Source organism: Clinocottus analis, unplaced genomic scaffold (genome assembly GCF_023055335.1).
Source record: "Clinocottus analis isolate CAN_PGR_092001 unplaced genomic scaffold, fCliAna1.0.p SCAF_1, whole genome shotgun sequence".
Taxonomy (NCBI): Eukaryota; Metazoa; Chordata; class Actinopteri; order Perciformes; family Cottidae; genus Clinocottus; species Clinocottus analis.
Genome location: NW_027175820.1, coordinates 16,663,389 through 16,683,076, shown reverse-complemented (window position 1 = coordinate 16,683,076; position 19,688 = coordinate 16,663,389). Strand labels below are relative to the sequence as shown.

At 39.6% G+C, this 19,688-nt stretch overlaps 2 protein-coding genes across 3 annotated transcripts; one reads left to right on the top strand and one right to left on the bottom strand.

Moving 5' to 3' along the window:
• Positions 1–1,295: 1,295 nt before the first annotated feature.
• Positions 1,296–6,006, top strand: nudt19 (nudix (nucleoside diphosphate linked moiety X)-type motif 19). 2 transcript variants are annotated; one of them, XM_068595404.1, is made up of 3 exons: positions 1,296–2,201; positions 2,604–2,811; positions 3,523–6,006. In XM_068595404.1, exons 1-3 carry the CDS (start codon positions 1,404–1,406, stop codon positions 3,741–3,743), a joined length of 1,227 nt encoding a protein of 408 aa, XP_068451505.1. In that variant the 5' UTR covers positions 1,296–1,403; the 3' UTR covers positions 3,744–6,006. The 2 variants fall into 2 exon arrangements, with proteins under 2 accessions (XP_068451505.1, XP_068451514.1); XM_068595413.1 differs by lacking the exon at positions 3,523–6,006 and adding an exon at positions 3,376–3,407.
• A 1,715-nt stretch (positions 6,007–7,721) lies between these two features.
• On the bottom strand, positions 7,722–11,437 carry si:ch73-167i17.6 (regulator of G-protein signaling 9-binding protein). The gene has a single exon (XM_068574475.1). The coding sequence runs from the start codon at positions 10,867–10,869 to the stop codon at positions 10,129–10,131; it is 741 nt and encodes a 246-aa protein (XP_068430576.1). The 5' UTR covers positions 10,870–11,437; the 3' UTR covers positions 7,722–10,128.
• Between the last annotated feature and the right edge of the window lie 8,251 nt (positions 11,438–19,688).

Sequence of the window (19,688 nt, the reverse complement as noted above, 5' to 3'; positions counted from 1 at the left end):
TTTTCAGTGCATTATCAGATTGTATTATGAATGTGTCTCTACTTCAGCATCTATTGAGTTGAAAACGTCTGCTTCAAGGATTTGGCTTGTTTTTTGTTACAAAGTGTTAAAGCCTTTGAAATGAGAATGGTTTGACCTCGGTATGAGAAGAACTTTTAGTTCCTTTAGTCGGAAAACAAGAAGAATCTTTTACACACAAATGCACAGTTCTGTGGATTGTTTTCTATGGCATTTAAAGTTTTTTTGGGTTAAACTTCTTAACATAAAAAAACAAAGGTAGAAATACCTTCGTAAGCAAAGGGTTACTGATTTAGGTTTAATATATATGTTTAGGCACTTTTCGCCTAATTTATGCAGGACGTGTATGAATAGTTAAGTTGCAACAATCTGGAGTTTTTACTGTGTAATCTGCTATTGATTTATATCTGGTGCCTGCAGCTGTTGAGGCGCTTGCTGAAATATAAAGATTTTTTTATATGAAACTTTTTTTGAACCTGCTCGTGGTAATCTCCTAATACATTGGAGTTTCAGACATGTTGACTAAGAATCTACAACAGTTCAGGTTTTTGAGCCTTTGTGACAAATGGGCTGTAAATAGTTACTAGATTGTGATATTTCAATTAAACAGACTTGTAGAGAGCTTAGACTGTCTTCACATAGTAATATCATTATCATTATACTTCCATAAAATTGATTATGCCAGAAAAATATTTAGTATGTCCTAATAGATAGTATTTTTCAAATATATGCTAACGACATGCAACAGTAAGGCTTTGTCAGGGCATCTGCAGTACATACGGAAGTAAAAAAAAAAATTGCTTCACATTTAAATGTGAAGCATATCGTTCTTGTTTTGAAAAATGACAAAACTCAGATTCAGTCAGAATTACTGTAGATCATATTTCAGTTTGTGTTGTTTTTTTAAAACGTTTTTTTTTTACTTATTTATTATACCTTTATTACGTTATTACATATTTATTATACATGTTTTTCCACCTCTAACACTTATCTTTTTATTTAAATCATGAATTAAAAAAAACATTTTAAAGGATTAAGCCTATTAAAACGATTAAGCCTATTAAAATCTCCATGTCCATAATAATATAAGCTATATAGTATTACTGCAGTCTGATAAATAAAAAATGTTTGCTAATACCTGTAAAACAACAACAACAACAACAACAACAACAACAACAACAACAACAACAACAACAACAACTCCTATTGGTCATGCCAAGAAATGCAGGCCTCCTTTACACGCATGCGCGGCCGTCGAGGCTTCCGTAATACGGAAGTAAACGTGATTTAGTCACAAGTAAAGTGGCTGCATCCTACAGCTTGCTATCTTAGCCGTTACTTAGCAGTGCTAACTCTCATACTAAGAAATAACTGTTGGCTTTAGGATGAACACCACGTTGAAGCACTGGAAGGAGGCGGCCACTCTTATTTTAGCCGCAGGTCACAAGCTCGGTGCCGACAGTTTATCGTCAAGGACAACGCTGACAGCTGCTGCAGGTTCACTGCTGGAGAACAACAATGGACGGTCACACCTGCCGCGCAGGTCCTGCTTTGACTACGATGTTTTACTGCTTAAGCGAAGCAGTAAAAGTACATTCATGCCCAATGCGTATGTGTTTCCCGGCGGCATGGTGCACTCTTCAGACTTTTCCAGTGAATGGCTGGACATTTTCAAATCTTTCAGCAATTCCCATAATTTTGGTTTGAGAAGTGTCACCCAGCCGGTGGAGACGAGACCTTCGTTGTTCGCCACAGATCGTCTGAAACTGGGCTCCCCTATCCCGGGAGAGGTCGCCTTGCGGATTTGCGCCTTGAGGGAGACGTTTGAGGAGTCCGGTGTGCTCCTGTCTGTGTCTAAACTGGACGAGAAAAGCGTGTTAAAAAGTTTAGATGGCAGCTACACTCCTGACCGAAACGGTCCACTGCACTACAAAGTAAACGACCTGGGCAGTAGTGAACTCAACAAGTGGAGGGATCTGGTAAACCAGAACCCCTCTAACTTCATCAAGATGTGCAGAGAGTTGGAGTTGTTGCCTAACATCTGGGCTTTACACGAGTGGGGCAACTGGCTGACTCCCGCAGGCCGATACGGTATGAACAGATTTGACACAGCCTTCTTCATCTGCTGCCTTCAAGAGATCCCACACGCACTTCAAGATGAAAAGGAGATTGTGTGCTTTAAGGTGATTCATAAATGTAACACAACACATTTGCATCAACTATTGACCCAATAGTTTTGGAAACAATTAATTGATAAATCAATCAACAGAAAATGTGTCCCATCCTTGACCCCTCAGTTAAGTAATTGTCCTCTGGCAAAAGTTCTAAACTATTAGTTACAGCTTCTCAATTGTGAGTGTTTCCTGTCAGTCAGTGAGGAACAACAACATTCCAGGACAGAAATGTCAAACCAGATTTGAGGTCATTTAGAAGTGGTCTCTCCATAACATGTTTTTCCACCATAGAGCACCGACAAGGCGACTCTTAAACTATAAAACATTTAATATGTAAATATCAAAATAAAAACGAAAATCAAAGGAATCTGTTTCAAGAGTACTACTGCTACCTCTCTGTGTGTTTTTCAGTGGTCCACACCTTCAGAGGTTCTCCAGAGCTACCAGGCACGGGAGCTGTGGATCGCCCCTCCACAGGTCTATGAGCTCAGCCGCATGTGCCGCATACCTTTGCTGAACGACCTTCACAATTTCTCCAGGCAGCGTGCCACAGAGGGCTGCGAACAGTTGCTGCCTGTTGTTTACTTAAAAGATGAACACTACACAACACTGCTGCCAGGTGCTGATTGTCCATCTCACCTAACCCACATCAAAACAGCAGTGTAGCATGCCAACTTTATGTTCTATTAAGTCAATTACATATCTGGTTCAGCTTTTGAATATGATGAATGATCAAGACGTTTTTCTTTGTCACCAAACACCAAAACACCATAATGAATTGATCCCACTTACAGGTGTTGCCTGATGTTTTTTATTTGTAGCATAAAGCTCCATTGTTGTTAAAAAAAAAACTAATAAATTCACATCAGTGAGCCATACTGGTGGAATGCTATTTCATGGTAATCATGGGTTAATGTAGTCATTCCAACATACTCCATCCTGATGCAATACATAGCGACTATCACACCAAATCAGCTACGGAAAATAATCCACAACAAAGGCACTTTTTGGTCAAGGTTTGCTCAAACTATAATACTCAACACCATTAAGATTCATATTGGAAAGAATTTGCTTAATACAAGCAGAGTAAGAAGGTTTTGAGAAAGTGACTTCCTTATTGTTTGTTTTGGTCTTTCATGGGATTTGTTGACTAAATTAAAGAATGTTTTTCATTTCTTTTAAGAATGAGCCATGGTGAAAACAACAGTTTGAGGTAGTTTAGCACTAGTGACTGGATGCTACTACATTTATGATAGATTAACCACTTGTCTGTTTTTTTTACCCTCCCGTCTTGTTTTCTTCTTTCTCTTGGGCCCTCCACTCTTTTCAGGTGACAAATGCTACCTGTTGGCCACTTCAGGAGAAGATGCAGGGGGTGCAAGCACAGTGTCTGAGCTGGAGGATCCTCAGGAGGAAGATTCTGCCCTGCATCGCATTGTGACCGTAGATCCATACACTATAACTCTCCAGATCACCATCACTCCCAAGTACAATCATCTGCTTCCGGTTTTAGTGCCGACCTCCCCAAATGATTCAAAAAGTAGGCTTTGACTCTCCCCATTTTATGAGCCTCACAACTCCTCTGTACACGTGCAATTAAGCAAGACAAGTTTCCTGCTTTTCATAATATTTAATGGGCTTGTTACCAGTAACGAACACAATGTTCTGTTCATTGACTCCTCCTGGCATATCGTTCATTTACAAGCTTGCTAAAGATCAGTTGGCAACCTGTTATCAATCAACCTTTGTTTCAGACTCAAGGACCAGATAGTACAAAACGAAATAGAAGAAGAGTGTGCAGTGGTGTACAATATGCTCTAAACAGAGACATCTTCACTCCATCTGTACGCATACTAAACTTGCGTGAAAGAATGTTTGCTTGTGCATATGTCTTACGTCATTTGTTCAGTAATAACATTCATAGGTAGATTAGTATTACTTACAGATTTATCTGTAGGAGCATAATATAGCCTAAGAAATCCTTCTTTGTGAGACTTGACAAGTTGAGTTTTTCTGTCTTGATTCTCATTCCATTGCTAGTTAGTGTGGTTATCTCTGCTTAGTCGCTAACATTACTAAAAAATGGCACATTTTATTCAAAAGACGTGTTTGTACTATCAACTCCTGTCCCATAACTGCCAACTGACCATTGTTCCACTGTGGAGGATTTTTTAGATCAGGTCAAGTTAAAGTGAATTGGTTATTTCAAAGGTCAGCACAGACCATTTGTGTTGACTATTTTTGCCGTGACAGTGTGACACATGCACAATTCCAGGAACCTGAACCTAAAACGGTTTGATGGAATTTGGACATTTTATTGTTAACACTAATTGCGTTGGCATACTGGCAAATGTCAAAATGTCTTGCGGGAGAGGTTTAATGTGTGCTGTGCTTGTCAATTAAAAGCTTAAACTTGTTTTCAGGTATGTATTAAATGGACTGCATTAATGAGGATTAATTACAATGCTAATTTATTTATTTCTTCCATCTGACTGTTGTATCGCAGTAATTGCCATCAGATCTAGAGCGATCTGTCCCTCCATCAGCTCCCTTGCTTGTTTTACTTTTAAGTAATGCAAATGTATAATTGCCAAATACGATGTGATTGCTAATTGGGTTATTGTGCAAAGGTTTTATTCGGATAATATATCAACATTAATTGAGGAGGCCACTTTAGGAGAATCATAAGACTTTGTGCTACATTTGTTTTAGTGTAAACGGCTGAGATTGTTTTGATTAGAGCGCTTCCCTTTTAAATATGCAAAATGACAAAAATATGCCAATTTTGTCATGATTCTTACATGTGATTGTACCCAAAATTACAAGAAACAGCACTGGCCTAATGCTGAGAGATGTGACTGAAATCTTCTGCCTTGATGTAGCTTATTTCAAAGATCTTTTCTGGTATTTTCATACATCCAAAGTCTATATGAAGTAATCACATGGTTTTTTTATGCTGTTGTGTAAATGAAATACTCAACAAATGAAAAGTACTGACTATTTTTCTTACAAAGTAATCTGACACATTTCTGACCCATTTTGGTTAGTATTTGCCTGCTATCATTTAGAGGAAGTAATTGTGTTTTACAATATCTAAATTATGGGGTTTCATGATTCCATTAAAAGATGATAAATCATGTTGAATCATCACCTAGACCTACATTGGCCCACTCATGGTGAGATATTTAGAATTGTGTGTGTTTGTCATCAGTTATGGTGATCCCTCTCAGGAGGAGTGCACATGTCTGATGGAGACGCTGCAGGGCTTCAACCCTTTCTCCTTTGGGTGTCTTCCCTGCTCACAGCAGTGTCCTTCATGGCATATTGATAACTCAGAAGAAATCATCTATGTCAAATGGATTGTACCCTGTGTCTGCCATTTATAAATTAATTTGTTATTAAACGGATCAATGTATTCATTATTAATGCAATCTTTTTAATGAAGCTGTCTCACACTGCTGTTCAGAGATTTGTGCGTATGATGGCTTGTGATGCACATCTGAGCTCACAGTGAGTGAGCTGAATAAAACAGGCAGAATAATGAGAGTAATGTGTGTTTGACAATATCTACTATCACAATGACTGCTCCTAAAAGGCTATATAAAGGGGGGGAAAAATCAATGGAGGCCTAAATACTAAAAAGCAGAAGCCTGGTTATAAGCACTATTGACCTACACATAATGGTTGTGTAGATGTTGTGACTGCATCTACACAATATACCGTCACAATAGCTACACAAACATTATTTGATAAATAGTGCTCATAAACACTTGTTTTTTGGTATATGCCTCCATTTCCTTTTTTTTAAACACTCGAGGTGATTTAATGATTAAGTGTTAGAAATCGAAATAATTTGTTGACACAAATGTGATGCTCATATACATTGAATATATATATATATATATATATATATATATATATATATATATATATGTTAGTTGAATATATATATTCAACTGTGTTGAATATATATATATATATATATATATATATATATATATATATATATATATATATAAATATATATATATATATATATAAATATATATATATATAATATATATATATATATTTATATATATATATATAAATATATATATATATAATATATATATATATATATATATATATAATATATATATATATATATATATATATATATATATATATATATATATATATATTATATATATATATATATATATATTCAACACAGTTCATGACCATAAATCATTTTGGAAAATAAACGCTAAGTGCACTTCCATTGTGATGGACCAGTGGGCTGTGAGAGAGGAAGAGAGGAATAAAGTGATTCAATCTATTGATTTGGGAGTTGTCTGATTCTCTTCAGCAAAATATAATGGGGTGTGTCAAAAAATGGCTCCCTTAAGTCACTCTGACCTGGTTGGAACATTGTCTTCTGAACTGCTGAGGCATACTGGACCAGGTCAGCATGGCTCAATCTGATTTTTATCTTTTTTGACATATTTCATCTGTCAGCGTCGGGGGAGGTGCTGAGTTTTTTCCCCCCCTGTTTGGCTCTGCCCTCCTCTGTCCTCACACCACATCTCCCTCTGCTTCAGAGTGCCGTGTTTGTGGAGGATGGTGGTGACAGAAAGGGGGCGAGTTGAAATAACGTTGTTCGACCTTCGGTGCTGTTAAAGCTGGCAAGTCTGTTGAAGGTTTCTATGGAAACACACACACAGCCTTGGAAACCCACCATCTTCGTCCAGATGAGGTGATGATGCAGAGGTCTGTCTCTGCCAAGTGTGCAGCGTGCCTCCCTGTAAACCAGTCTGCTTAGTTTGTTTGTTTCCATGCAACGGATTGAGGTTAGTAAATGTCCCTCATTCACAAGTTCAAGTAATACAGCACCAAACCATGGAGAGAAAGTCCATTTACTCTCCTGTAAAAGGAGAATTTGTGTAGCGTAATGAAGCACATACTCTGAAAATGTTGATGCTGTTTATATTTTCAGAAGCTTGCGTAACAGATTGCAACGATTTTGCTTCGACGGGCCTGAAACAAGTTTCTCAAAGTTGCATCAAAGCAGACTTTATCATGAATGTTAGTCGTTGACTGGAAACTTGAGGGAACATTATAAAATCTTTCAAAGGGCTTTATCTCCTCCACTATTTGATTCCCCTCCCTTTCTTTCCCCATGTTTAATTAATCACTTTTATATTTTTGGAACTGGAGATGACAATGTAAGTCTGTTGTGAATATCAAAGAGGTTCATGACTCACTGTTAGCAGAGCTTAGTGTGTCTGCGAGATGACAACAAGGATAAACAAGATGTCAGAAAGCCTTCTGTGAATTGAGTGTGAGCAAAGCACACCACTGATTTTCATGCATCAAAGTCCTGCCAAAAACATGTCAAGGTTTTTTTTTTTTTTTGTTTTAAACAATGCGATTCATGTTTCTCTTCAGGTCTCTAACCTCGAGAGGGAGCGAGGAGACGAACATGGATGGAATGAGAAATAAAACAGGACAGGCATTTAGTCTGTAAATAAACATTTATTGTCCTGAATGATTGCTGTCTAAATCTGCAACTTGATTATTTTCAACATACCAGCTTCTTCTTCACGAGAAACAATATTTTCATTCCCTTACTCCCACAAGGAGCCAGGCTACTCCCTTGAAGAAGAGAGTATCTTAAATTAAATTTGATCCTTTGAGATTGTTGCATTCTTCCACATCCAGCAACTAAGGCTAAGTGGTCTTTACATGCCAGGGGTCTATTCATTGTATGCAGTGATCAGAAAAAACCCTCAGGATTAGGCGAAAACATCATTAAAGTCAATTTAGAGCTCACTTGATGCAGAACCTTTTATTAGAATTCAAATTGCATTTTTAAGGTTATGAAGACAAGTAAGATGTTTAATCTTTCAGCAACTGTAGATGGTTATGGATGTATTCATCCTGAGGTCCATTGTTTTGATGCCTAAAAGCACGAACTATCTCACTTTAAAGGATCTTTTTAATGAATTGTTAAAAATAGGATCGACAGATACTGTGGATTTGTTCTCTTTAATAGTAGCTTTTATTCTCTACATACTTTTGATCTTTAAATATTTTTCTAACATTTTTTCCTGAAAAGATTCTGATACAATATTTCCTCTATCTCTGTCTCTTCTAGTACAGCTCCTGCCTTGCAAACAGTGAATGTTTTTTCTTCGTAAATTCTCTTACAATAATGTGCAAACAACATTATGATTTACTCTAAATTTGGAAAATGTTTATTGTATTAATTGTGGATAAATCCTCTCAATTCTATGTGTTTCAAATAAACAGCTCGGAGGAATACATTAAGTGTTGAATCTTGAATTTTAAATATGTTTTATATTTATTGTTTATATGTATGCTGTGAAAATAAGTTGACATAATTGACATGATAGAAAGGAGGAGTGAGAGTAAATGTATCTTCCCATTGAAATTACTTATTTTTTGTTTAACCTTTCCAAAACCTTACAGTGAGGGAAACACATGATCTTCCATTTAAGAGCTTTGTATAGTTTCCTTTTCTTGTTTCCTATTTCCTAAAACAAATCGCCAATGTTGTCAAGAGTCACGTTGGGTTGTATTAATCATATTTCTGCTCTTCGATAGCATTAAGACTTCTGACTTGAAGTCATTTCTAAGTTGACCCCAGGACAAGTGTCCAGTCTATACAGCATGTTGGGGCTTTGGCTCTGACAGTCATCTATTAGTTCACTTAAAATTCCAGGAATACCTTCAAAGACTCTTACAACTAAAACCATTAAGCTGTTAAAGCTTCTGCTCATCTCCATTTTAAACCAAACAGTATTTTAAAGCTGTGGTGGTTCTAAGAACGCTCAGAATACCTGTGTGGTACATCTGAAGTGTGTATCTCAAGCTTTGCAGTGATTACTAACTGGGCTCATCTAACGTCTTCAGTTTAAACTCAATACATCCCAAAGCTCTCCACATAAAAGTAAATCTGACGTTCAATGCATGCAAGTGTGCAGAAAACTGCTTTGGCATTAGCTGTGAAACACCTGGGAGCTATTTCTTCAAACTGCGAGCACATTTTTTTTTGTGTGTTTTAAAAAATTTATTATAATAAATATACTTATGTATGTACATTATCGGACACAGCCATCTGTATGAACAAACCCTCTATTCACATGTTGCAATACATTCAACACTGCAAGAAAACCCTGAAAAGAACATGAACAGGCTTACAGTGCATTATTAAAACTTCTGTGGACTTCTCTCAGGTCCCCAAGGCTCTTTCATGAAGCACATTGTGATTAGATGTAAAATGCAGGTTTACAACAATCTGGCTATACAGATTTTATGATATTTTAAAACTGTGTAAACAGGAGTGTGGAGCTGTGCGGATTTGATCACATCCAACTGGAACACTGGCTCTATATTACTTCCCATACCACATGACCCGTTACTTCAATGACTTGATGGTCCCCTGCTCAACACGTCTGACTTTGCTGGATTTAATTCATAAATTTAAAGCACCAGTGCAGCAGAACATCCAAGAGGAATACTTAACAGTAGGCTACATTTACGCTTGAGCTTTTCCACTAATCCACTTGGATTACGTGTTGTTTGCATCATCCTGATGGCCAGACACTGTCACGTAATTTCATGACTTTTTTTTTTCCTCCTCCAAAAATACACGACCTCTTGGCCCCTCAAAATATTTAACCACAATGTGTGCCCGACGTCCATTCTATTGTTCTACATTATATCTAGTGCAACTCTTTGACTCCACCGAATACATTCACGAATGCGAGAAAGATGAATAACTTCGCGTGTCCATATTTTTTTCTTCAGCCCCTCAAATAAAAAGTGCTTTCTCTCTCTCTTGTGGAGCTGCTGGCTCTTATTACCGCGGTGACGCGCTCGTGGGCAGCCGCGCAGGGTGTCCATCAGGGTGGACTGTTGGTTAGACACCTCAGGACATATTGATGACCAAATATCCGAGAACCACAGCGACTGTAACGATGACAAAGAATACAAGCACGGCGCAGATCGACGCAAAGCCAGCATCCCTGTTGCCTCCACCTTCCTCCTCTTTCGGCTCCTCTTCGCAGATGGAGATGACACCCACGGAGGAATTTCCCACACTCATGTTGGACTTGAGCTCCGCGCCTGCCTCCTGCTTTGCCTCGACGGCCCACGGCGCCACCTGCACCTTCATCTCCATCTCCTCCATCATCTGGCTCATCTGGGAGATCTCGGACTGCAGGTCCCGGAGGTCCGCCGTGTCGATGTTGCTGTCCGCCTCGTACTTCATGTTCTGCACGCTCATGGCCCGGGCCGCCACGGTGGTGGTGCTGCCGGTCATCCCCGTCTGGATGAGGTGTCTCGTGGGCACCTTGAGGGGGAAATCCTGCCCTATCTCCAGGGACCTTTTCATGTCCACCTCCAGGAGCTCCATGCTGCTCGAAAACAGCACCCATAGGCGCTCGTACTCGGCTCGGTCGTCTTTGCTGATTGTTTTGTCTTTGAGCAGAGAGGTCAGTTTAGTCCTGTTGGCCACGGCAAGCTCCTGGGCTTTTTTGCGGGTCCTCTTCAGCTCCTCTCGCAGGTTCTGCGAATCCGATGTGCTTCCCAGAGCGATGACTAAATGCCTGTAGCAAGCAGTCACTTTGTTCAAAGCATCCAGCATTGTTTTGCACTCATCTTTCCCCATGGCTGATTAAACAAATAAATATATCAACTCGCAACAAAAAAAAAAATGAAATAATAAACAAAAGAAGCTTGACGAGAAATGGCGAGATGTTAGTGATGGTGCTTCATCCACGGTCCTTAGTTTCGTTTCAACAGGAGCACACCCCCAGCTCTACAAATCCCCTCAACGCACTAGTCACAGTAAATTCCTCTCTATCCATGCTCCTTCCTGTCTGCAAGCAGGCACAGAGAGCGGCTTAGATATTAATGCGTCCGTAAATGGCTTTAGGCTACCTTTGCGCTTCCCCTCTCGAGATCAGACAGCGACGGAGCACTTCTCTGGCAGGGTGGATGCTGAATGGATGTGAAACAATCCAACCTCCCCTTTTAGGAGATTGAGATCCAGATTCAGCTACAGGTGTCCCAACATCCGCTTCCCAGCTGCCTGTGGCGAGAACGCGCAGTCTGTCTCGTCAGCAGCTCAAAAATAAAGTCAGTTCATGTGCGAGGATGCTACGCGGCTGGAGAGATGCAGATCTGGAGAGAAAGATGCTTCAAAGCGTCCATAACCGGCTGCCAATCATTGTGTGTTGGTGTGTTTATCGGTGTGGGGAGCTGTCCGCTTCTGCACCCAAACGACGATTTAAATACCAGTAAGCGCCTTCTGAGATCACATGTGTGCACTCAACAGAACCATGCATGCAGGGGAACCAAGCAGCTGCGCTCCCATTGGTTTGATCGCGCAGACGTCTCCTTGAACTGCGTCCAGTCATTGGCTGCTCTCTCCCTTATGTGGGCAGAGCTTCGACGTCTATCAACCGGGACGTCAAATCAGTCCTAACCTTTCTGCCACTACCTGCCTGTTGTCATCATCAGGATCCCTGTATGTGTTGTCAGCTGTTCTGGAGACAAGGGAAACAACGGCTGGTTACTGACAAGATGTTCTGCCTTTTTATATGTATCTTTGCATAGTACACTTTATACATTCAGGGAAACTGTGCAATGCTGTCATTTTTCTGTGCCTTATGTTATATATATTATAACAAACACCTGCTTCGTCAAGACACATTTCATTCACAGGGATGTAAAGAATTGATAGTAACGGTGGGAGGTGTGTGCATGCCTGCCAAACCATAATTCTTCTTCTCTATTGTTCGCATGCCTCACTGTCAATTTGAAGCAGACCTGCACAAAGTGTCGGGACAGAAAGGATGCGGGTTGTTGTGCACATGCAGTGTTGGTTGGATAATATGTTGTTTACCTTCTTGGCTCCTGTTGTGTTGAGAGGTGAGAGGCAGATACGACTGCAGGGTTTGCCTGGTTTGCTCTTTTTGCATTATTGAGGCGGCTGTAGCCTAATGATTCATTGACTCCAGTGTGAGGCTAATGGCCTTAATTGCAGGGGATGCCCACTGAGGGAGAGGCTCATTGTTTTGCTTTATTGTGGCATGGGGATTTATTAATTGATTTTATTTTTAATCTATTACTTTGTTACGTATGCACGGCCATCTTTAACTCACTATTTATTCACTCTTGCAATATGTGCCTTGGCTCTCTATTTTTTTTTTTACTGTGAACTATAATGTTCGATACATTTTCAGTGATTTCTGACAAATATCCCGGTTGAGTCAGATGCTTTGTTACGATCTTGGCTAATATCTTCTTTCCTCTGACTATATGTTTCCATAGCAACCTCTCACCTATTGGCAAGCTTTATCCAGTAATTTTCCCTCAAACTATTCAAATTCTGCTATTAAATTGTCAACAGTTCTTCACAATGTCTCTCATGTTATTTTGAATTACAATTTAGCTGTTGTCAAGACAAAGATGGCAGTTTGATTAATTGTACAATGTGAAAATGTGGTATATGGCCTTTTAGAAGCTAACTTTATTAGCATCTGTATTTATTTACTTTCTTGAAGTTGGGTTTTTAATACAATATACATGTATTGATGATCTTTGGATGTTAGTGTACTTCTTCATTAAAAACCTTTGTACAAAGAGCGCACATTGCAGCATCCTGGAATTTCATTATCTTGTCTAAGTGATCACCTCTACTTGGAACAGCACCACAAAGTACGAATTGCAGGATTATGTTGTAAGATTGGCTGTGGTGTCTGTCTGCTTACCTAAAATAAGATTGCTGATAAGCTGGCCTGTTAGGATGAGTCACACATGCTGGGGTCTGATTGCTCTCAGAATTAACACATCATGGAAAACTCAATGTGATTTCCTGTGCAGAGGCTTTCTGGTTTTCTGTTACACAGAAGAGTAACAGGATAGTGAGGAGCTCCCGATGTCAATGCTTTTAACAGATGAATGCTTTACAATGACTCATGAAAAGACGAATGTACCCTTAAAATATTTTTCTCATGAAATATATTTGTTTTATTGGTTATTGTCCTGCCATTTTGTAAGAACAATTTCAATACATTGCACAATAATTCTTGCTATTCCAGTTCAATAGGATTTCACATTTAATATTCAATCTGTTTTATATTCGTTGTCAGTTTTCAACTTGATGGATATTTTCAGGGTTATGATGATGCGGCAAAAGATGTCTGAACTCAAAAGAAAAAAAAAGTATGAGTATCATGTATTCACGAATAATTAATACTATTTTTTTAAATGCAGGTTAGCGTTATTTACCAAGCTACAAGCACACAAAAGTACCCATGGGAATCTTCCCCATTGTGATTGTAGGCTACTATTATATTGTTGTGCTGAATATGGATGGATTTATTAGATTATTCAAAGAACACATACATGTCGAATTATAGCCATGGCCTCAGTCCATATTGGGTAATATAGCAGCATTTATGACTGATGTTTGATTTACACTGTTATAATATTTTAAAAAGGGGCCAGATGTGTTAGTGTTTATAGCGGAAGCTAAAAACCTAGATTTGTGGTGTTTGCATCATGACAAAGTGTGTTTTTGTTTACATATGAGCAGATCATATATAATGATATCACTCACATGAGAAATTACAGCGAACTGTCCTGAAAAAAAATAAATATTTGGCATGCTTGGCTCTCAAGCATTGAATTAACATGAAAGAACCCGGAGGTTCAAAAGATTAAGATGAGAACGAAACCAAGGGAGAGAAAAACAACTTTGTAAACGGTGCTATAAAATGATCTACAAACGCAATAATCCAGATTAACAGATTCCTAAAGGTCCAGGGATTAGATATATAATGCACTCAAATGTATCTTTTAATGGAAGCTGTCGTCTGTCTCTCACGGATCTCCATCATATGTAATCAATGGTTTAGGCAGAAAATGGAGCCTGCTTGCACTTACTACACTTTGTGTGACATAATGGTCAAAAGGGGACAGAAATAAAGATGTTTTCTACAATAATTCCCCGAGCAAACACATTAGAAAACTCTTGAATAACCTCTGTCAGCTGTCTTGATAATCTCAGTAAAAAAAGTCCTGCACTAACTTCCCTTTCCTCTAACATTTAGCTTTCTATAGAAGGCCCACACTAACCTCTGACTAGCACAGTCACCAAATTGTGCTGCTTCTACTAATTGTTTGAGCAAGATTGTATCCGTTTTGTTATTTAAGCAAAGGTTTATTGGATTTGTGTAAATATGTGGAGGAAAAAACTTTCGCGCCCAAAGTAAACCCACATAAACACAGGAGAGAACAAAAAACTCCTCATGGAGAGACTCAGTCAGTGAAGCACTGCCCCTTCTTGCTGCAAAGCAGTAGTAACCGCTAACCGCTGAGCTAATGTGTGGTCAAAATATCATCTAAAATACTATGAAAAAGCTTTTGACTCCTCGATGTTTGACACATTGCTTAGCCCATGCCCACATCTGAGATGAAGTGTCGGGAATAGGATTAGAACCATAGTAGCCTAATCTGACACAATCATGCAAAGATAATTTGATGTGTTGTTAATGGTGAAGAAAAAAAATCCCTTAGAAGCTAAAAGATATCTTGGGCCTCAGGTTTACATTTGGAAGCACGTTGCTGCTTGTCGTAAGTGGTTTGGGATCCAGGCGGATGAGAGAGGCCAGATGGAGCTTTTTTTGGGGAAGGAGGAAGATGCAGTCAGTTAGAAACAGAGGCAGAGCATCGGTGGGAGAGAGAGGGAGCGAGGGGGCGAGTGAGAACCAGAGAAAGAGGAAGTCTATCTTTGTTGAATTATTGATAGACCTCATCCACTATGTGGTCTCTTACACGGCGCAGCATGCAGCAGCGGGGTGAACCGTGAGTCACGCCTCAACTCCACGAAGGTCCAGAGAGGACCTCCACTCAACCGTGACTTACACACACACACACACACACACATGCACACACACACACACACACACACACACACACACACACACACACACACACGCACACACACTCACACACGCACACACATACACAAAAAGATGCTCCTATCTCCAACAAAAGCTAAGGTTACCTTAAAAGCCCTCATATAAACTTTGTATTGATCTTGGTAATTATGATGCAGCACTCTTACTGTGTGTGTATGTGTGTGGGAAGGGGGGCAGACTGAATTTAAAATGGAAGAATTTGATGGCATGATTGATACCACCCATCTGTTTAGAAAATATAGCAGAAAGCATGTATGTAATAAACAGACATCATGAGGGCGGTCGGTATCAATCTTCTCATTAAACTCTCCCCCAGAAAGCGAATAAGTGTACTTCCCAAAATGTCAACTTTTTTCTTCAGATTATACATCCTCTTTCGGTTTGAAAGGTAGCATGAGCCGGCCAAAGAGTCTTCATGTTCTTTAATTGAGCCTATTTCCCTGACCAGCGTTATAAGTGTTTCAGCATAAAGTACTTTCAATGCTTAACTGAGATGAGCCAAAAGGATGAACAGCATCACCTCAGTCAAGGCTTAGCTTTAATCCTATCACATCAAGGTAGACTTTGGCGAACAAGTGGAATGAGAAAATGAAACGTGATATGCTTGTTGAATAATGTCAGGCTAACATGCATGCCATGTACTTTGAATGCAAGGTTTGAATAAGCCTTTTTAGCATTTATATCATCAGCCACTTTCTGTTGCTTGTCACTCGTTGTGGTTTAAAAATATGTCTCTTGCAAATTAAAGAATGTCCCGATGCTCAAACAGAAATAAGTCCTGTGGCAACAATCTAACTTGAGATACCACAAAAACTCTGTATCACGAAGCACAGATCACGGCAGAGACTGGATTAAAGGTTTCTAACTCCACGTCAATTTATTCATAACACCGACATAACTTTGATGGTACCTGTTGGTACTTGTCGGTACTTGTTGGTACCTGTTTACCGGACAACGAGCATCTCCTCCCATGTGTCTTAACCAACTAACTAGAAAACCCCAAAACCTTTTGTGATGAACATTATATCGTAAGCAATCAAAGCCCCCACCTTCCTCCTCATTACATAGTTCTCGTCATTTGTTATTGACCACGTCCACCAATCAGTTCCCAGTGTGTCAAGGAGGTACTTGTTTGTTCTCTCACAAAAGCCTCGATGTAATCCAATGCACAAGTCCCTTTCTGCTGAAAAATAGGACAGTCCAGAGCAAAGAGGAAACAACCATTGGATTCAAAAGATGTCATTCAGTAGGCCCTCAAAAGACATTCAACTCCAGCAAAAACATATTGTAAGAGCTTTCTATAGGTACATCAGTAACCTTTTACAAGCTTGAGCTGTTGTTTGTGGCTTATTTTTAAAGCTCACTGTACTCAATTGTACTTTGCTACTGTATGAACACAAAGCATACAAGGAGAGCTGATGGCCTTGAGAGGAAAGGTTCTTGGCCCTGTCTGTTTCACTCTTGTGGTTTTAGAAAAGCCAACAGATTGCCCCACTCAGAAAATCCCCTCTAAAAGGCTTCTAGGTCGGATTTGTGTGGGCGGGGCGAGGTGGGTGCAGCAGAGATAAGCCTGCGCGAGGTTAGAGGCCATTCCATCACTGCATGTCTTTGTGTCATTCCTCATGCCACTGTGGACAACACTCCCAACATCAGTCAATACTTAATATGTTCTGCTCTGTTATACTGTCAGTCTGCCATTTCCTGTTCATGTTTGTCTTCCTAAGGAGATTTTGCGTGCATACGTTTTTTAAGGGATATTTCCAGCATAGACAGATGGCAGTGTGTCGTCACCCCAACAAGATCTGCTGTGTGGAATATTATTGAGCAGAATGAATTAGTCAATACTGTATGCTTTAATGCATTTACAAACAAATAGAAGAACATTACGGGGAATCATCTTCATCCTCAATCTGAATCAATGATTTAATTGACGCACCCAAAAGGGTCAACAAAGCTAGGCATTTTCTAAGATCACGTTATTAAAACCCTCTGGAGTGTCACAATCTCAGCTCTCTATATAAGGAGGCACCATTGTCTCAAGGCACAAGAGGAAAGTGATAATATGGCCCTGAAGCTGAAAAATTGACACTTGATTTTGGATTTTGTTTTAGGTCTTAGGTTCGCAAAAGCAGTGGAATATATGAATACAAGGGTAGACACATGTAAATAAATGTCTACAACCAAATGTATTAAAATATGGTGGTGATCTGGCAGAGACGGACTGGAGGCTGCTGCAGCGATGCTGTATCTTGTCCTCTGGACCCTGGCACCTGTGAATCCTCTGTAAAATACATTACTAATAGTTAGTAAAAGTTCACTGAAAGAAAGTAACAATTACACACCGACACAAAATGAATGCTACGTGCTAACGTTGCTAAACTAACTGAGAGCCAGCTATGGCAATGGCATGAGCTAAAAATGCCTCCGCTAGCTCCGGTTAGCAGCAGCTAACGTAAACACTACAGTAGTTAAGTTTTACTCTTCTAAACAATACTGTAAATACATCCACGTAGCATCCAATGAGTGCATGTACTCATCATACATTGCACCCAACTGAAGCTCCGCCCTTTTCTCTTCTTATCCCTTCTCCCTCTCTCGCTCTCTTTTTACCACAGATAAACTCATCTTAGGTAGCGGTGTTTAATTCACAAGCACCAAGGAAATGCCTCCTGAGGTGTTTCTCGTTTTTAAGAATTCATGAATACTTTTCTGCTTCCACTTTTTATTTTTAACTAGACATTTGCCTCACATTGTATGTCCCAGCAGGCCTCCACAGTCTGACATATGTCTTATAGCTTGAAACACAATTGGTATTTGGAAGGGAAAAATGTGCAAGAAGCGCAAGTGTGAATAATTAGTCACATTTTTGGAAATATGCTTAGTTTGTTTCTTGTTGAGAGTTCAAGTAGATCAATGAAAATTCCAAGTCTGTGGTAAATATAAAGCGACATCCATCAACTGGGTAGTTTAATCAGCCTCAGCATAAAGACTAGAAATGGCACACTGGCTCTACAAAGGTAACCAAATTTACCAACCTTGTCGATGTTGATTATTTCGTTTAACTCTTTATGCAAGAAGTGAAATATGTTAATATTTTGAAGTACTGCTTCAAGAAAACACTGGTGTTCAAAGTTAATATTTATGATTTTATTTTTCTATATTCCAGTTTAGTCATTATACCTCAACAGTCTCTGAACTGCATGTATTGCTCCTTAACATTGTACTACACATAAATGTTGAACCATTTAAGTACAAATAAACTCATTGCTTGTCTCTGTGTGACTATCCTAAATACAACTAAAAGTAATACAATAGACAATGCCAAAAGTAGATTAAAATACATCCTATCAAATTGAATTGGTTTGCTGAGGTAATCATATGTGAGGCTGTGCCAACAGATTGTTTGAACACCCATAGCATATTAATCTGTTAGCTGTGGCTTTGTTCGTAGACCACTGGCATTTATGTGATAATCACCTTTTACAAAACTATTTGTCTCTCTCATCCCCTCTGATGAAGGCAAAGCCCCATGTCTTCTGTCCCCTTTTCACTCTTGCAGCAACACACTAACCCACGGCCCAGCTACAGTCAGACTTGCTCCAAACCACTCTGCTCTCCACTCCACTTTTCTTCACTTGATTTCACTTCAGAAGCCAGCATCCCAACAGAGAGGTGGGGTGAGGGGTAAGGGGGTACTGCACCAAAAACAATAATGTAAGTGGGAATCCAAGGCCCCCGGCAGGAGATTTTATTTGTTACATGAGCACTTAGCATTCATTATTTAATTGGAGACAAGACTTCTGATTACATCAAGAGTTAAAATGAAATACCATTCTTTGTCACAAATGCTGTTCTCCCTAATGCATATTCTGGTACATCCAAGTAGGAGATGTTTTAGGGAATGTATATCAGGTGGGGAGCGACTTCAGGAGGATGCAGAAGACAGTTTCCATGCAGCCGTTGTGACTGCTCTTTTTAGCACTCAGTCAGATGCTCATCTAGCCATAATGGGGAGAGTGAGAGAAGCAGTTCTGGAAATGGAAACGGCTTCAGTCGCCTCATTCAGCCTTTAAGCTGCTTTAGAGGATTGCTGGGTATTTTTTCTCTCCCTCCCTCTAAAACAGACAGCTGATATTGGCTCTGAACCAGAATAGAAGAGGGCAGAAGCCCTGAGCTTTCACTGCGCAGCTGCACACACAGGGCAGAGAAGGGCCAAGCTGCTTTGTCTTGGCTTTATAATCTACTCTTGGGAAAGACATGTGACAGTAGAGACTGGCCAGGAAAGTCATGCTGCTCCCTGCTGGGGACATGCTGCTACAAGTGGGTCCCTTTTCCTCGCTGACCACAAGAGATCCTGGTCAGGTCAAGCTAAATATGTCACTCAGTCAGAGTGAGTCAGTGTTTCTCTTCAGCTGTCAATCACAAAATGCATGCTGTGACATCACTGACTGGACAACAAGTGTAACATGCCTGAAGGTTTTGGTCTTAGCAGAACAAA